Source organism: Zosterops lateralis (genome assembly GCF_965231275.1).
Source record: "Zosterops lateralis genome assembly, chromosome: 15".
Taxonomy (NCBI): Eukaryota; Metazoa; Chordata; class Aves; order Passeriformes; family Zosteropidae; genus Zosterops; species Zosterops lateralis.
Genome location: NC_139775.1, coordinates 82,799 through 101,951, shown reverse-complemented (window position 1 = coordinate 101,951; position 19,153 = coordinate 82,799). Strand labels below are relative to the sequence as shown.

The window sequence follows — 19,153 nt, the reverse complement described above, 5'->3', positions numbered from 1 at the left end:
AGCAGTTGGAGTTTGAAGTATTTCCAGCTGCTAAAAGGCACACTGGGTAACTCCCCAGCTCCCAATTGCAGCTGATCCAGCATTCCCCACCAGTTTGCATGACAGCAAGTTCTCTTTCAATTCAACAGAGCAACAGAGCAAGTTGTAAAATATAATTTAAAAAATCCTCCCCATGCAAACATCAAAACTTAGATTTTCAAAGGTTGCACAGAACTGGCTCATTTCTAACAGGAACAGATGGATTTTTATTTTTTTTTTACATAAATGCAAAGCACCAAAGTTAAACACTTCCATTTATCAGAGCCAGATCTTAATAACTGCTAGGAAAAGCTTTGATTTTAAAAGTGGGGAGTTTTACAGAGAAAAATCCTGTCTTTCACAAAGAGAGGCAGCTCTCTGTGAGAGCAGCACAGTCCAGGGTGAAGAGAAGAAATGAAAGAATTTCTTTAGAATTTCTTCAGAATTAAAATAGACATCAGGGTGAAGAGCTCTGGAAGAGGAAGGATGGAATTAGAGTGTCTGTACTGTTTGCATTTCCTCTTGCCTGTCAAGCATTCCCATCTCTGACAGCAGCAGCAGGGCATCATTTGCAGTTTGGTCTCCAGCCCTGGGTATTGACAGAGTTGGGATTAAGTTATTGGAAACATTCCCTTCAGAATGGGAATTGTTATGGCTGGAAAATGTTGAATGGTTTATTGCTACAGGAGGGATGCCGTGACCCAAGGCTGGCAGCATTTTTTTGGGTCTTTTATTCCCACCCATGAGTGAGGGGCCAAAACTGGGATTGCTCATCAGGATTTCCTCTCTGTGGTGGTTTTCTCTGTGCCACGTTGCTTTAAGGGGTCAGGAGGGCACCAGGGGATCAGAGTTCCCCAGGGAGTTCCCTTTGCTAGAGCAGGGCTGGGGCATCTCCCTCTGTTTGAAACAACACAACGTGCTCACAAGGTGAGAATATGACAAATAAACCAGCAGGAGGGAACGCTATGGACAGGAATATGTTAAAAATAGGGGGAAAATACATGGAGAAAGGCACAATATACATACCTCGGTTCTTTTTTCAGAGTCTTGCTTCCAGCCTCAGCTTGATTTTTACTTGTCAGAGGTCACTGCTAATTGATTACTCTGCTCTAATTAGACTTAGTCTGCCCAAAGAGAATCAGCCCTGCTGTTACCCACAGCTCCATGTTTGGCCTCACCACAAACCCAGGCACTGTTTCAAGGGGGGGGTCTTTATTTCTTTAACACAAAAGCAGCAAAGCAGTTAAAACCACGCAAGTTCAACAGATCTCATTTGACCTATTTGTTATTTCTGATTGTTTTCAAAGATCTCAGCTGAGTGAGGAAACCTTCCAGCCCCCTTGCAGGGGGTTGAATTTAGAAGAATTAACTTCTAAGCTGAGGCCCAAGTACACTTTTTAAAGTACAATCACGTCAAAAATATGAACTCAGAAGCCCACTTAGAGGTGTTGTAATGTGCACTCCTCCTTTACCATCAGAACACACTTGGCAAAATCCAACAACAGCAGAATTCCCTCTCTAACAGCAGAGTGAAGGAAGTCTTTCCTAGCATTATTAATAATTCCAGTCTCTTCCCAAAAAGCTCTGACTCGCCTCTACAGGATCTGCCAGTTTGCAGGAAAGAAGATTCACTTTTAATCCACTTCTCCAATTGGGTGATGAAGTAACCTGAAAAAATAATTGAAGATCTTTGTTATCACAGCACCCTGACAGAGATTATTTTCAGATGTCACACAGCATGTTTGATTTTCAGTTTGACACACAGATTTATTTACACGATTTTATGTTTGAGTACACATTTATGCCATATGCCTGTCACTTCTGAAGTCAAACACTTCCATTTTATCCTGGAAATAGGGACAGAGAAAGGGGAGATGGGAGATTAAGAACAGTTTTGTCCAAAAGTACAAGTTTAAAAGTGAAAAATAGTCACTGCTTTGAATTAAACATTAAATACCAACTTTGAAGTAAATCTTGCTTCGTTCCAAGAGGAGTTGCCATTTAAGGGAAGTCTTCTGGTCTTCTTCCATCATGAGGAATTCTTGGACCTGTTAACAGGACACCACAAAACATTTCAGCAGGCAGTTAAAATATCTCCACATCAGAATGATGATTAAAAGAACATATTTTTTATACATTTCTAACCTGTATTTTTCTATTCAAAACAAAACAAAACAAAACAAAACCAAAAACAGTGTTCTGAATTGGGTTCACTCTTACACTAAACACAAATTCCTGTTGGCATCTGCTGACTTCCAGCTTTTGCCGTGTCAATCAGCTCTGTTTGTTCATTCATCATCCATCCATCCATCCATCCATCCATCCATCCATCCATCCATCATCCACCCATCCATCCATCCATCCATCCCTCCATCATCCCTCCCTCTTTCCCTCCCTCCCTTCCTCCATCCATCCATCCATCCATCCATCCATCCATCCCTCCATGCCATTTTTGTCACTCTTGCACACACACACACACACACACACACAACATTTACAGATATTTGTAATTCTCAACAAGCTCCAGGCTGAGCCCAGTAAGATCTGCCCAATTCCCCCCTTACTGTGCAGCCCAAGGTCTCCTCAGCCACACAGTCAGACAGGTAGCAGGAGTGCAGGGTGCCTGTGTGATCTGTCACATCCACGAGGATGTCAAAGCTGGCAAAGGTGGACTTGGCCTCTGGAGGGATGTCACTGCAGAAGGTGCAGGTGTTGGACACTTCACTCACGATAAACCGGCAGATTGAGCTGCAACATGAGGAGAGAATTCATGCAGAGATGCAGTTTATCCTTCCTGAAACATTTTTCTACACTGAGATTTCCCAAGAGACTTTATGTCTTTAAAAATGTTTTTCATCTCCTAAACTCTTGAGTCTGGCTGAGACAAAGTGATCTCTTCCTTTTTCACTCTAGGACCACGAAGAGCCCTCTACAAAAGCACTCAACAGGAACCCACATGGCATCCTCCAGAGGAGTTTTATTTCTTCTCTGGGACAGGACTAAAATATTTCTCCATGTCATTTGTGTCTGGGGAAGAGGGACAAGCAGTTTTTAGCACATTCCAGGCAGGCAGTTGCTCACCATCTGTTGCGCAGGACTCTGGACACATTCTCGTCGATGTCCAGGGTGGAAATGTAGCCATAAATAATTCCATGGACAGGCTCCAGCTTCTCATCACTCTGGAGAGCTTTTTCTTTCAGCTGTTCCACTGTGTACACTTCCACTACAGCCTCCACTACAAGTTTAAAAGACAAGTGAAGTGTGTCTGAGCCAGAAATGATTCAAAGGTCAATGGCAAAAATGGATGTTAAGGCAATAAAAAGGAGATTTAAAGCAGCAGAAAAGTCCCCCCCCTGCCCCCCCCTTCCTTCCCCAAAAAAGTAAAACAAAAGGGAACTCAGATCAGGAATATATCTATTATTTAATCTTTGAATCCTCCAAAAGCAGTTTTTGACAAAAGCTTTTCCCCTCACTTTTCCATACTGGTTCCAGACAGAAAGAACACACCAGCCAGGCTGCAGCTGAAGATGCATAAAGATAAAATAAGGGACAGCCCCAATAAACCATCCAAACTTTACATTTTCAGCCAGGCTGGAGCTGAGTTTTGTTTCTCTGAGCACACAGAGCAGGAATTCTGTCAGCTGCACTATGAAATGACACTGTGCAGGTAAATAAAATCAAATGCTTACAGTTAATGGTTTCATTTGCCAGCTCCTTCACTGGGCTGGGCAGAGCTCCCGCCTGGGCACTCTCTTTGATGAAGCTGAAGAGAACATTTGCTTCTGCTGTTTCTGAAGATGCATTTTTTAAAAACTTATCAGTTTATGTTGCATGTAAAAATCACAGCATTTTTATATTTTACAAGTTCTTATTCTGGTAGCACAAACACATTGAAATTAGCCAAGTTTTTGCTTTTCTCTTTTTTATTTTAACTGTTAGTCCTGCATGGAATAAACATATGAAGGCTGCTGAAATGAAATGAAATGAAATGAAATGAAATGAAATGAAATGAAATAAAAGTAGAAGCCAAAGGCACTGGTCATCACATAGCACACAAAAAGCAGGGAGCTTTGTGAGAAGCAGGCAGAAGAAATCACAGTTCCAGTAGATTAATTAATCCATTCTAGCCTACAATAATTACTAAAAGCAAAGAAATACTTGAGCAGCTCTTACCTGGGTTTGTTGTAATGATGGTTTTGGATATCACAGTTGCAGTCATGCAGTTCCTAAATTTGTCAAAATTGATTCTCACATCTGATGCAAATATAACTGTGCACAAAGACACCCCCATGTCACTGGAGAATAAATGTCACACTAAGAATTACAGTAAAACCATAAACCAGACTGGTTTACCTGTTTCTTGAGGGATCCAACTCTGTGCCAGCTGGATGGATTCATTATCCCAGCTAAATTAAACAAAAGTGGATCTTTGAAAAGAGAAACATTTTTGAAACAGCACCCAAACTATTCAGTACTAAATAATTACTAAATAATGTGGTTTTAATAAAACTGGCCAAAGGGGACACGACTCCTTTGTGACACACATGGCACTAAAATTCCATGTGCCTGTTTTATCCCAAACAAGATAAAATCAAGATGGGTTGAAATGCAGAATATACCTGGGGAAAATGCTGTATTTCAGCTTTGATCAAAGCCATTTCTAACTAAAGCAAATCCCAGTTAAAGGAGCTGTTTGTGCTGGGCTGTGCTGGGCCAGGCTGATTGCTCAGATCCCCAGGCCAGATGTTCAGCCACTTCCAACACTGGGAGCTTTGTGGGGATGATGAGACTGGAGTGAGGTCAGAAGTATCCCTCAAAAATGACAATTTCATGGTCTCTTGATAAATCTCATTCAGCTCCTCCTAAATTTGGCTGGCAAGAGCACAGCCAAAGCACAGATTTGTTCTGGTGGGTTTTCTCCTTAATCCTTGGAAAAAGATTGAAGATATTTCCTTTTCATCTGATAGTGCTCAACTCTGAAATACCCTGCCAGTGCCCAAGTCCCAGCTCTGAGAGAGAACTGATGGAGGAGCTGCTCCAATTAACCCTGGGCTGGAAGGGTTCACCCCAGAGAAGCTTCTTTTGGGTTTCTGGGTATGAAAAACCATGATAAACATCCCTGGTGGTAACACAGTTCCTGGCTCACCCTGCAGGGCTGGTTGCTTGTTTCCCCTGAGGGAACAAAGGTCACTGAAGTAATTTTGTAACCACCAAACAGCAATCCCAGGGCAAGGGAATACCCATACCCTCCCTGCACATGGAAAAGCCACAAGTTTATTGAACAAACTTTGGGCAAAATGCAAAAGTTCCTCTGTGAACAAAGGTTCCTCTGTTTACAGCAGGGATGGGGTGGGGGGAGTTGTGTTTGTAAACAGGACAGAGTTTGAAAACACAGCCAAAGCCGTGTCAAAATGTTTCTACATTATTTTAAATATTTTAAAACAATTTAAAAACTATTTCAACCTATTTCCACTCCACTTGCAATTCTGCTTGGCTTTAAAAATGGATTGTGCTCTTCATTTTCCTGCCTCCTGTTTGTGGAAGAGACACAACAGCCTTTGCAGCTGGTTTTAAATGCTATTTCCTGAGTTAGCTCAAACGTCCACATTAAAAAAAAAGGAATTATTTGGAACTGAGCTTCATTTTGCCATCCATGAGCCAGCAGGCTGTCAGCAAGCCATAAAACTACTCAAGATATATAAGGCCACTCTAATGAATCTCTTTTTTATGTCTCTTTTCAGTGTACAATGCTGCCTCATCACAGTTGCCTCCTAAATAACAATATATTTAAATTAAAATACTGTAAGACAGGCTTCTAGTTAATTAGTGTGTGTTATAGCTAATTGTTCTACCAGTGTTTGCATTAATTTGTATTTTTTAGTGAATTAAAAAACATTTTACCATACTATTGGGAAGGATCTCTCTGTTTCATCATACAGCTTTACTTCACACCTCTGGCCTTTCCTTTTGTCTGAAGTCATAAAATACTTTGGCTCCCCAACCTTTAAGAAGAAAGAGAAGAAGTCACTTTTCCTCTATTCAGTGTTTAGGAGAATAAAACTCATAACCTAGAAAATGAAAGGGTTAGAAAAGGGAAGAAAGACTGTAGATGACTAAAAATGGGATCACTTAATATTTCCTTTCATTTTGTTGATAAAAATCTCATCAAAGAGTATCTGGTGGTGATTGTCACTCAGCTGCCAAGCAAACAGAGTCCTGGCCACTGTGAGGCCCAAAATCCACATTTACACAGATTTACAATGAAATTACTTGTGGTAAAGCAGAGAAATGCTCCTCACTCACTGCCATCACAGCTGCCAGCATGTTGAGGACTCTCCCATGGAGGCTTTGTCCATTTGCCACGATGTCCCCCAGGGAATAATAATCCTGAGGGTTTTTGACAGGCAGGTGCAGCAGGGACAGGAGCCTGGTGTCTGTGTCGTAGCAGGAAGAGGTTTTGACCACAGAGTGATTTTCACTGAGCAATAATTTGTAGCCACTAGAACACAACAAGTTCCATTGATCAGCACTGCATTCACTGAGGTATCAATAGTGTAAAATGTTAATTCAAGTCATATGAAAAACCAACTACATTCCATTTTAGTTTTTCCTAAAAGTACAAAAAGTTTTGTAGATTTTACTCAAAGAATGAAATTTACTCAGTTTAGCAACAAAGAACATTTTTGCTTTATGACCTTCTATTTGTGAAATATATTGTCCTGTGAGATTTAACCAGCCATTGTTGAGCACAGGAGGAAGTTACAGCTACACAAGTAGAAAATACCAAATATTTCTACCAATTTCATGTTGCTGGAAATTAAAGCAAGTCTTAACTTTGATCTTTCTAGAAAGAACTACTACTCCATGCTTTAAATTTACCTAGGAGTTACAGGGTTGAATTTTTCTTCTCTTTCTGCTTCCTTGGACTGAATTAAAGGATTTTCAATTGTAACTGAAATAAAGCATTGATAAGTAATGTTAGAAATTGATTATAGGTGCAATTATAGATATTTTTGTGTGTACACTCTGCAAGCTCACAAGTTTTACCCAAACAACCACGGGCAGCAGAAAAATCTATGAATTTAAAAAGATAAAAGCACATCCTGTAGATAAATACAAGATTTTTGTTGTGGTTTCCTCAGCAATCATAGTCATATCTATAACTGAGGGAAGACAAACACCAAACTGCTTTAACAGCTTATTTTTCCTCATTTTTAAAGACCTCAATAAAATGTAAGATTTGACATTGATTAACTGCAGGCCAGTTCTGAACTGCTGCACTCAGTGGGTTTCTTTTGTTAACATATTTACTGGGCTTGAGTTGAAATCCTTGGGATCTTGTTCCTTTGCTCTTTACACTGAACAGAACTGAACAATTTGTTTCCAATTAGGCTGTTTGTGAGTCCTCAGAGCAAAACACAGCAAAGCCACCAGCACAGACCCAATTTCCATGCAAACAGAAACATGGTGAGGATAAATAAAATAAATAAACTTACCACAGTCACCAACCCTGAAGCTTTCTGAGAGGGATCTGATGTACTCTTCTCTGCCCCAGGACTGGGCATTAATGAAATAAGTCGGAGAATCACGAATGGTGAAACTGAAGGTGTATCTTTCAGTGCCGATGTCTGCAAAAAATAAACGGGACTGTAGCAATTCCTCAGCACGGCTTGATTTCTAACTGGAATATGTGTATAAAAACTACGATTTTGAGGTTTTCCTGTGTTTTGGCGGGGATTTTCTCCCACTAGAGGCCAGCAGGTGGTGCAGGAACACGCTGGTATTCGGGAACGAGCTGCTGTTCCTGCTGTAGTTGTACCTGTGCACCCCGAAGTGAAACTTGGGGCACCGCACAAACTCACAGCTCAAACACGGGAGAAGTGCGGGAGCTGTGTGGGAGGTGACAGTCAGGGCGTGGCAAACACACAAACGGGAATAATTTATACCCACAGCCCCGATTCTGTAGGAGCTGACCCCGTGGGCGACACCACCCCGCTGATGTCCCAGGCTGCAGCCTCACTGCCCAGGGGGTTAACTGAACAAAGCAAAGTGTTCCCAGTGCTATGGAAAATTCAAGAAATCGCTGTCTGTAGCCCTGCCTTGTCTCATCCAGCCTCCCAGGGATCACAGCACGATGCAATAGATTGTTACTAAATTCTTAAGGAAAACTCCAGTGATCCCATAGAGTTCCCTGACTGCAGGTCCATGGAGCACCAACGACTTTCCCCCAAAATCTCCCCCCTCCAGCAGCTCAGCATGAGCCAGTGGCAGCAGAATAACTGAGCCCTGCTCCTGGAGCTGGAATGGCTCTCCAGGGCTGGAGGTGCTTCCTGACAAGTGTCTGTACCAACCCTGACTGTAAATTTGTTGTTTCAATTTCCAATGAATGCTGTATTAACAACATGCCATTCCCATTTTGTCCCAGATGAAGCTGTTGCTACTCAGGCCAGAAATTCCTTGTGTCATTCCACAAGACATGTCCTCAACATTTCTGTTTTAAAAGAGAACAAATATGAAGGCACCAGCTCCATTCCAGCAGCATTTATGGAAGAGTGGGTTCATATTGGTTCCATCTTCACAGCATGAAACACTTCCATGGCAGAGTTTTTCCAATTTCTAATTGATATGGTTTAGCCAAACCAATGCTGCTCTTTCATCTTGGTTCTGAAACAGACACAATTTTTTTGTTGTTGTTGTTTTTTGGTGTATTTTTTATTCTATCCATTTTACGCTGAGGAATCTGTTTATCATTTCAATATTGATTTCAGTCATCTCTGCCAAATTACACCATTGGAGAAAATGAAGGAAAAAGAGTTTAAAGGGACTGTACTTCTTCGGTCTGGAAAGCTTCTGACATCTGTTTTCCCAATAACCACCCCGATTACATTCTGAAAAATAAAAAGATTATAGAGTACAAGATTAAACCCAGATGTTGATGATGAATTAAATTTCATGGAATTATACTCTGCTGATGATAATAAACATATTTCTGACTGGTAATCATTTTAATCTATTTATTCCACAGTACTGTATGAGCTAAAGAGTAAAACATAAACACACCAGTTTACTTTAGGAAAAAATTGTGACTAATAAAAATATTAAAATAAATACATCTGTTTCTGTCTGTGAAGAAAATGGGAGGACAAAAGTTCACCCCAAACCTTCACAATTTTGGCTGTTGTACAGCAATCTCTCCTCAGGTAGGGAGCAATGTTGTTGTTTCATCCTCAAACGCTCCATGGAAAGTATGGGCAGGATTTATTTTGCACTGAAGTGTCCAAGGTTTTCCTGGCTGTCAGCACCACGTGCCACAAGTGTGCACTCACAGGAGCTTATCCTGGCCTCAGCCAAACAACCTAAACTTCCACAGGTGCCTCTCTCTTGTTATCTTTCAAATGACTCCAAGGGAGCTGAGGCAAGGAGTTTTTCTGTTGACTCAGCCCAAAATTAATTTTATTCTGCTTTGCTAAACCTGTGTTTATTATGTAAAATCACCCTGTTCTCAATTGTCAAACACAACTACTGGGAGCAAACACACACATGTAGATGTAGATATATTATCTATCTATCTATCTATAATATAATATAACTGCTGTGTGACAGGTGGTTGTTTTTTAGGTGGTCCCTGGTGTCAGAGAAGAGTTTTGCAGTGCTCGTTTGGGATTTAAGAGGCCAGCAAGGAAAGTCAGAGTGGGACAAGGGCGGGAAGATCAGACTGACAGTGCAATAAATACTGCCAGGATCCTTCAAAACATGAAGCATCCCTCATCAATTCCACTTCACAGAATCCTGGAATGATTTGGATTGGAGGGATCCTAAAGCCCATCCAGTGCCACCCTCTGCCATGGGCAGGGACACTTCCACCATCCCAGGTTGCTCCAAGCTCTGTCTAGCCTGGTCTTGGACCCTCCCAGGGATGTTGCAGCTCCTCCACGCGGCCCCTTCTGGCAGTCCTGACTGTCCCGTTCCAGCAGAATTCCAGAGCCGGGTGGGAAGGGCAGGGTTACAATCAATAACCCGCCCAGGTTTCATTTGGTGCCGATTCACAAAGCGGCGTAACCTGCCTGACTTCACTGCAGCGACACCGACAACGTGCTCCAAAATCAGCTCTCCGATTTCCTTGGGATCACTAGAGGGAGCATAGGAACTGCCTTATCCTGCAGGGATGGAAACACTCAGGAAGAGGCCACCTGTGTACAGCAGTGTAATATCCCCCTGCCACACTAACTGAATGCAGTGAATCGATGAGGATTTTGGTTTTCTATTTCGGGTTTTGTTTGTTAATTTAAAAAAATTAAATCCATTAAATCAGAGTGCAACATTCCCCATCTTTCACCACCAGTCAAAAGAACTGACACTTAGGATGAGTGCCTGCAGAAATTAGGCTGATTGTGCCGAATTGCTGATGTAAATATACAACTTCTCAAAGAAATGTGCTGTAAATGTGTTCACCTCTGTGTCTCCAACACCGAGCTTGCACGGGGAGCTGGCAGAGGGAAGTGATCTGGCTGGAAACTATTTTGGACTGAGGAAGGGGGGGAAACTTCCAAGAGATCATTTCCTTGATCAGCTCATTGTGCAACTGCCCAAGCACTGATTTCCCCAAAAGAGGAGGGGAACACTTCCCCCATGGTGCCTGTTTTGGCAGAGCACTGCTCGGGGCTGCTCGACCAACTCATGAACACACTGCAAGTGTTTACACTTGAATCTCTTTCACTTTTTAAAATAAACAGCAAACTCATAAACTGTGCCATTTTGATACTTCAAACTGTGTGTTCAGCTGTTTCAACGTCCCTAACACAACACACGCTGATCATTCTATCATAAATCATTATTTTATAAAAGTGTTTCCATTGCCGTGTGTTGCTAACTGCAATACTCAAGATGAGTTTTGTTTGGAAAAATAAAAGCTTTTAACCGGGTTAGTGGATCATTGTTTGGGAGGGACTGTGGATGACAGGTTAAATTAGCATTGCTGAAGATCAGTTTGGATCAACGTGGCACTAAGGGGATAGAAAATTTCTCTTAGATCATCCCCTTTCTGTGAGTCCTCTTTCATTTGTTTAAAGTAAACAAGGAAAAAACCCCAAACTGTGCCATCCCAAATAAAAGCACTGGGAATGGGAAAACTCCATGTTTTCACTTTTTTTAGGAACATCAGGACTTCCCTGGGGCAGAGGAGGGGGATCTCTGCTCAGGCTCAGCTCCCTCCAGCCCTGGAGCCATTGGGGTGAGCCCAGAAGAGGCTCCAGGATGATTGGAAAGACTGAAGGAATTGGGATTGCTCCTCCTGGAAAAGAGAAGCTTTGGGGTGATCTAATTGTGGCCTTCCAGTGGCTGAAGGAGCTGACAAGAAACATGGAGAGAGACTCTTTAAGGGATGGAGTGACAGGACAAGGGGCAATGGCTTCAGACTGAAAGAGAGTGGGTTCAGGATATTTATCAGGGGAGAAATCCTTCTTTGTGAGGGTGGGGAGGCCCTGGCACAGGGTGCCCACAGAAGCTGTGGCTGCTCCATCCCTGGGAGTGTCCAAGGCCAGGTTGGATGAGGCTTGGAGCAACCTGGGATGGTGGAAGATGTTCCTGCCCAAGCCCACTGAAGGGGCTTTTAGCTCCCTTCCAACCCAAACCAGTCTGGGATTCTGGGCAAACCCTTTTTTTTTTTTTTTTTTTAATCCCAAATAAACAGAACCAACCCTGCCATGGAACTGTGAGATTCCTACCCTGCCTTCCTTAGCGTGCCGTGAGAGCCTGCTGAGGTCACAGATTATTGTGGCTGCATAATGCTGACTCTGTAATGTCTTTAATAATGTCCTCACTAATTCAGCATCCATTTCAAATGCCACAAAGAGACATTGAATTGTCTGGTCAATATTTGTGCCTGTGGTACCCACAGGCTGTGGACAACAACAGCATCCATTTTCATTTTGCTGCTTTGCACACAAAGAAGGGAAGTTCCTTTCTACCCAACAATTGCACTAATGCTATCAGTGCCTAAATGCACATCAATTACATAATTTTGCAGTAATATAAGACAGTCAGGTACAATTTCATCTGGGAACAAAAGGAACCATGGCTGTGAGACTTACAGGACGAGCAAGGTTGGGATGCAGGTCTGAAAGTGCAACAAAGTCCCGTGCTGGACGAGAATGAGCCATTCTTTATCTGAAACCTGAGGAAACTGACTTAGATTTTGTAAAAATCCAAACAAATCACTTAAGACCATTCACAGTGAGAATAACAAGTTATTTTTCAACACAAATGTTTTGACCTAATAGCATCTGTTTTCAATAAGAGACATTTCAAGCCATCTGAAGTAGACAATTCTTTATTGTTTGGATCTGGCGATGGAAGTTATGAATTTCACTGTGACAGCTCTACCTAAGCTTCTCAGATAAAGGCCTGTAATTTTTATTTATTATTCATCATTAAATGACTCCATTAGCACCAGGCTCGGAAAAATATTTACCCTCCTTCTCTCTGGGAAGCCCAATTGAATTTAATGTGGCAGCTCATATATAAAAGGCAATTTATATGTGAGAAAAGAGAAGTGTTGGGTTGCAAAGCACCTTTAATTGAGGTTTTGGACTAAATATTAAACTACTTTAACATATGAGTCTATTCCTTCCTCAAAATAGAAAAGTTCTGAACTTATTGAAATAAAATTTGTGAAAACCAGTTCTTTTCAGGCTTCCAACATGGCATTTACTGCCCAGCCCTGAGAGCACCCAGATTTTCCCTAGAGATGCCAAAGTGGGGTCATGGGTGTTTTGTTAGACCCTCTGAATGCCTCTTATTATTTCATGGGTTCCTCAGAGACATTTAGATACTTAACAAATACTTGTCAGATTCTATTTTTTGGTTGTAAAAGGAACCATGGCATTGTCCAAATCTTAATAACCTTTAATAGGAGAGAACTGCTGACATTTTTCAGAGGATGCCTGTTCAATCTTTAGAACAAAATCCTGAATGGCTTTCACAGTCTTTATACCTGGAACCTCGTGTGAGAATTGTTAACCATTTCATCAGGCATTGGGATAAAGGTCTGTTGAACTAGAAACAAATAAGCCTACATTTTAAAGAAAAATAAGCAGTTATCTGAGAACCAAGGGATTTTTCTAAAAGAGCATTTCAAACTACACTCTCAGAGAGAGACAGCCCAAATTTGCCTTACAGAAACCACTGAACAGTGGGGCCCTCAAACCTGTCCGCGTCCCATTAGACGGAAGAATTTATGTTTCCTTCTGTAGGAAAGTCACCTCAGCATCCCTCCAAGTAATATTTGCACGTCAGAAGAAGTTAAATATTGTTACCTGCTGTACCTCACACCAGCTGGATCGTGTCAAAGGAACCAGCGCTGGAACACCTGTACCAGAGGAAGATTAAAATGGCAATTCAGGATTTTAAATGCTCCGGGTTCTGATAGCTGGAGCAGAGCTGCCCCACTCAGGAACCCCTCAACCTCCCCAGGTTCTTCTCAACCACCCCTCAGCCCATCATCAACCCCTCACAGCCCTCCTCACACACTTGCCATTCCCCTGAGATTCCCCCTCACATACCCTTCAATCTCCTCAGGTTCTTCTCAGCCACCCCTCAGCCCATCATGGATCCCTCAGCCCTCCTCACACACCCACCATTCCCATCAGATTCCCCCTCACATATCCTTCAACCTCCTCCTGGGCTCTTCAGCCCCTCTAGTGACCCCTCACCTACCCTTCAACCTCCTCAGGTTCTTCTCAACCACCCCTCAGCCCATCATGGACCCCTCAGCCCTCCTCACACACCCACCATTCCCCTCAGGTGCCCTCTCACATACCTTTTAACCTCATCAGGTTCTTCTCAAGGACCCCTTAGCCCATCATAGACCCCTCAGCCCTCCTCACACACCCGCCGTTCCCCTCAAATTCCCCGTCACATACCTTTTAACCTCCTCTTGAGCATTTCAGCTCCTCAGATTCCCCCTCATATACCCTTCAACCTCCTCCTGGGCTCTTCAGCCCCTCAGATTCCCCCTCACCTACCCCTCATCCTCCTCAGGTTCTTCTCAACCACCCCTCAGCCCATCATGGACCCCTCACAGCCTTCCTCACACACCTCCCATTCCTCTGAGATTCCCCCTCATATACCCTTCAACCTCCTCAGGTTCTTCTGAAGGACCCCTCAGCCCATCATGGAGCCCTGAGCTCTCCTCACACACCCACCATTCTCCTCAGATTCCCCCTCACCTACCCTTGAACCTCCTCCCGGGCTCTCCAGCCCCCCAGGCTCCCTCCAGCCCCTCACGGCCCCTGAGCTGGTGAAGGAGACAAGATGGCGCCAGCAGGTGGCAGGAAAAGGGCCCCGCTCCCTCAGGGCCACTGCGGGCTGAGGGGAGACGTTCTCCAGTCCCAGCACCTCCAGAGGGATCTCCAGCAGGCCTGGAGTCCCTGGTTTGATGAGGTAACAGCAGGATTTTGGGGTGGAATCGTTCCCTGTGAGGGCGGGGAGGCCTTGGAATAGAATTCCCGTAGGAGCTGTGGGTGCCCCTGGATCCCTGGAGGTGTCCAAGGCCAGCTTGGAGCACACCTTGGGATGGTGGAAGGTGTCTCTGCCCATGGATCTGGGTGGTTTTTAAGGCGCTTCTCAACCCAAACAATGCTGTGATTCTGTGACTTACCAGATCAGGAATTTAAAGTGCAGTTCATTCTACAAGTATATGTGCACAACACACCTGCAAGACAAAGCAAATTGCAGGAATCTCTGGAGAAACCATTCCCTACTTCCTTTTTTTTTTTTTTTTTTTTTTTTTTTTTTTTTTTTTTTTTTTTTTAATGGGAAAACAAGTTGCAGCCTCTCTTTTAGAATATAATCAAAATTTCTGGTTTAAAGATATTATTTGTATTGATTCACACCCAATAGTCCTATATTTTCAGGCTCTGCAGAAGGCTGGCTTAAGCCGTTTTCTCCATTTATACTGAATATAAAATTATATTTTATAAAATCAATACCCATCACTTCTGCATCATAAAAAACTTTACTCCTGATGAGTTATTTTATAACCCCAAGGTTGAGGCTATTGGAAGTTTTTAGCGTAGCCTGACAAATTCCCTGTGTTGACTCTGTACTACAGGATCTTTCATTTCTTCAATTAAACAGCTGAAAATGGATCCCACCTGTACTCTCGTATTTATTGTGTCACAAAAATCCACGATAATTATCCCGTGCTGATGACAAATGGGATGCCAGGGAACTGACAGGCTGGGTGGTTTTTGTTTTTTTTTTTCTTTTTAGGTCACCTTTTATACAACACGATGCATGGATATAACTTTGTTTTGTAGGTTTGATGTCTAAACAGAATAAGGCCCTTTTTTTCTGTCGGTTCTGTTGTTTTCATTACCTCAAGCTAATGAACAAGCAGAAGATAATGAGCCTGGTGACAGGATCCTGATGGAATGGGAAAGAGAAGCTGGGCACTGGCTGTGAAATGCTGGCCAAGGTACAAGTCTTATTCTTACAGCCATGACTGCAGTGCAAAACAGGGGAAAAAAAATCCCAGAAATGAGACCTGTAGGGTGTCCACTGCTGCAGAAGGTGACAAAGCCCAGGGGCTTGCAGGAGCTGAGCTGGTCCAGGATCTCAGCAAGGTTTTGGTGGGACACAAGCACCTGCTGCAGTGGAGCCTTGCAGAACCCACCGGGACCTTGTGCATGGGCAGGTCCCCACTTCCTCTGGGTTTTGCTCCAGGTGGAGCTGCTTTTCTCCCACCAGCACAAAGGGCAGGTGAAACCCGACTCTGCCATGTCCCCTCCAGGCTTTTGTTCCATTTCAAGGCCTCCAGAACAAGGGTGCTGTTGTGTCTCTCCTCGGCTCCCCTGTAATCACCGGGAGGGTTTGCTTTGTGGTCTGCTTCCATCGTATTTTCAATGTACATTTGTGGAGGGTAAAAAAAAAAGAGCTGCTTTTTACGTTCCCAGGATAGCTCCTGCTTGGAAGACGTTATCAGGGCCATCGTGACAGGAGGCACAAAGGCAGGGGACAAAGTGAGGCCGCGGTTCTTTCCCTCTGAGATGTCTGATTAGATGCTGAATTTCTTCTGACTTGCGGATACTGAACCAAGGACTCGTTTGATGGGTACCTGTCTCAGGTGACACTGTGAATTCTGCCATTCATACAGCACACGGCACCTCAGGGACAGCCAGAGGGATTTCTGTGCTTACTGCAAACAAATAACACCTTTTTTTGGTGCTTATAACCTACAAATGTCTAACCTGCCTTTATCCCACTTGATTTACGATGCCGGCTGATTCTTCCAGTCGGGAAATTTTAATGCAAACACTGGAAAGCATCTGCAAAAAACAAATGTTCAACTTGTGTCCAAGCTTTCCTCCTCAGCTGATGCCTCAAAGGGGTCTCAAAAAGCAATCAGCATCGTTATCTCCCTTTGACAACTGGGAAAACAGAGGCGAGAGAAAGGCCAGAAGAGGTTTCCTAAAATCCATGCGCCACACAGAACCAGCCCCCGAGGGAGAGCAACAGTGTTAATTCAGTGTTTTTCTGATCCAGTGCTTGATCCCTGAAAGCTCCAAGTGATTTTAACTGCCCGGCACTTCAGCGGCACTTAGCACTCAGCCTGTGATTGGCAGAGCCTTTCCATACACCGCTGCAAATTGCCCAGTCCCTGCTAATTAGGCCTTCGTGAATAGATTTATTTAAATAACACTCACTGGCATGGTCAAGGAGTGCAAATGGCATTTGGTAATTCGCTTTAGCAATTTGTTACGTGACCATCAGTACACTTCGAGTTCAGGGGAAGAACGTCCAGCGCTAGCAGGGACATTTCAGAAATCATTTCCAAAAACCAGAGCAATATAAAAATATTTGCTCTGTGCGTTTTCCACTGCCCGCAGCGTTTACTGAGAGGCCTCATTGAATATTTATACATCCTTAGGACCCAAAGAACTGGTAAAATGGAGAGAGAGGGCAGACATGTAATTTTATGTAATTGGCCTGACTGAATGCATTAAAAGCAACAAATTATTGCAGGTACTCGGACGTTTTGGCTGATACCTGAACTGACAGAGCCTCGGGAGCGCTGATGGAGTAACGATGGACACCTTCAGCAGCAGAAATGCAGGTGCTGATACAGCCAACAGGTCCTCAGTGTGTGTTCAGGGATATTTAATCTAAATTTCTCCGAGTCTTTGTTCAGCTCTCACTCCAGTCTGGCTCTCCCCGACCCCAGTCCCCAGCACTGGAACCATCCCAGTGCCGTTTTCAGTGGAATTTCCTCGCTGTGAGCAGCACCACCACCACCACCTGCAGCATGGAAAAACACAACAACCCAGAGCCTTGTTGTAAATTAACATGACCCGTGGCTGGTTCCCACCTCATCTGGGCTAATTCTGCCTTCTCGGGGCCAAGGGAGATGCCAAGACCTGAGGCTGGTGGTGCAGGTGGCAGCAGCAGGAGCCTGCAGGGAGCTCAGACCCCAAAATGGGTGTGAGCAGACAGAACTACCTGCTAAGGGCTCTGCTGGGAATGCCAACAGCTCTCTCTGCATAAGAAAAGCTTGGCCATTTCTGGCACAGACAAAAAAAAAAAAAAAAAAAAAAAAAAAAAAGTCTTTTTTTTTAAGGTGTTAATCTCTGTGGGCCATGTGGCTGCTCTTCCCATGGGCAGGGAGGGAATGGCATTCCCAGGACTGGAGCCTGGCATAGCATCACTCCTCTCCCTCCCAGGCAGTGCCTGATCATCAGCCAGCTCAGTTCCTCATGATCCCAGCACTAATTAATTCCTCCTGCAGCAGTGTTGGAGCAGGAATGTCACGAAAAGGATGTGGCACAGCCCGGAGAAGAACAGGAGCCATCAGCACCAGCCCCTGCACCAAAATCAGCTCCCCTCAGGTGCCAGGACAGAGTGAGAGCCCAGTAGAAACAACACAGCTGAAATCTGAGACGTCCTGGATCATCACTAAGCAGACAGTTTATTTTCAGTGAATAATTAGCAAATACACTTGTCCCAGAACTAACCTGTGTAGTTTTCCTACCAAAAAAGCAGAATAAGATGACCATATAGGAACTCACTGCTTGAAAGCATTGGCACAAGGCTTTTTTCTACAATTTTCTCTCTTTTTTTAAGCTCAGGCTTTGATTGCCCAAGATTTAAAGCCCTCAGTCTGCTGTTTAACTTGACTGAGACTACAGAAATTTAAAATTCTTTTTTTTTAGAGCCTTCAGGCTATGGAGAGTAACTTTTCCTGCACATAATTCCAAAATAATGTGAGCTCAGTGAAATTACTTGGATTTTCATCACTTTCCCCAGGACCAGAATTTCCTCCTCCCTCTCTGAGCAAACAAGTGATGAATATTTTCCAACAAAACATCATGAATTAAACACACAACAATCAAAAATAGTTTTAGTGACAGCTCCCTGACACAGAGGAAGAATGCATTGAGAGGGGAAGAAAAGAAGATATTTAGCATTGTTGGCTGCTATTCAGATGCTTCCAGCCATTCAAATCCATGAAACCAAACCCAAATTATATCTGGATTTCAGCTAGAGACACATGAGACTGAGCAGTACCAGTTAGGACACATGGGATGAGCATCTCCCAGTGACAATACTGGGAAAAATCCTTCCAACCTCCAGTTGCTCCAGTTTCCAACCAAGCCTAAAATATGAGCAGTTCACAAGGAGGAAAATATATAATTCCCAAAGACATATGGGGCTGGCTGTAAAAGAAATCTGGGATCTTAGTGTAAATCAATTTTTTCCCTCACCGCAGAATTCAGTGAAGGGAGCACCAGAGAAATCCAAAGGGCCCATCCAAGCTAAACTTTCCAGCACAAATACACCTTTGATCTCCTGGCTGAGCGTTTGGCCCCGGCCTGGTGGTGGCAGAGCTCCCACTGCCTCCGAGAGCCAGCACTGCAGCCAGCCCTTCCGAGGGAATCGTGTGTCAACATTTCCACAGCCCTCCTGGCTGCCCGTCAGGCAGCTCGTTAGAAAACTCCTGCAGACCCACACTGACATTTGGAGGGTTTATCCATTAGCAAAACAAAACCTCTCCTCAAAAGCCTGTTCAAAGTGCAAAGGTACGAGGCTTGATCAAAACAGGACCGGATCGCGAAATTCTCCCTTAAGAAAATGAACACTA

General features: G+C 43.6%; 1 protein-coding gene across 6 annotated transcripts; it reads right to left on the bottom strand.

Annotated features, from left to right (window-relative positions):
• Positions 1-70: 70 nt before the first annotated feature.
• Positions 71-18,858, bottom strand: MEIOB (meiosis specific with OB-fold). Of its 6 annotated transcripts, none has more exons than XM_083872498.1 (17): positions 18,777-18,858; positions 17,065-17,313; positions 14,675-14,728; positions 13,332-13,384; positions 12,108-12,190; positions 8,849-8,906; positions 7,515-7,646; positions 6,898-6,970; positions 6,289-6,517; positions 5,920-6,020; positions 4,372-4,424; positions 4,192-4,287; positions 3,708-3,809; positions 3,100-3,253; positions 2,583-2,766; positions 1,976-2,066; positions 72-1,686 (listed from the first exon to the last, which is right to left on the bottom strand). In XM_083872498.1, exons 5-17 carry the CDS (start codon positions 12,174-12,176, stop codon positions 1,493-1,495), a joined length of 1,536 nt encoding a protein of 511 aa, XP_083728624.1. In that variant the 5' UTR covers positions 12,177-12,190; positions 13,332-13,384; positions 14,675-14,728; positions 17,065-17,313; positions 18,777-18,858; the 3' UTR covers positions 72-1,492. The 6 variants fall into 6 exon arrangements, with proteins under 6 accessions (XP_083728628.1, XP_083728624.1, XP_083728625.1 ...); XM_083872501.1 differs by having other exon boundaries at positions 73-1,686; positions 1,980-2,066; XM_083872500.1 differs by having other exon boundaries at positions 73-1,686; positions 6,322-6,517.
• Positions 18,859-19,153: the final 295 nt, after the last annotated feature.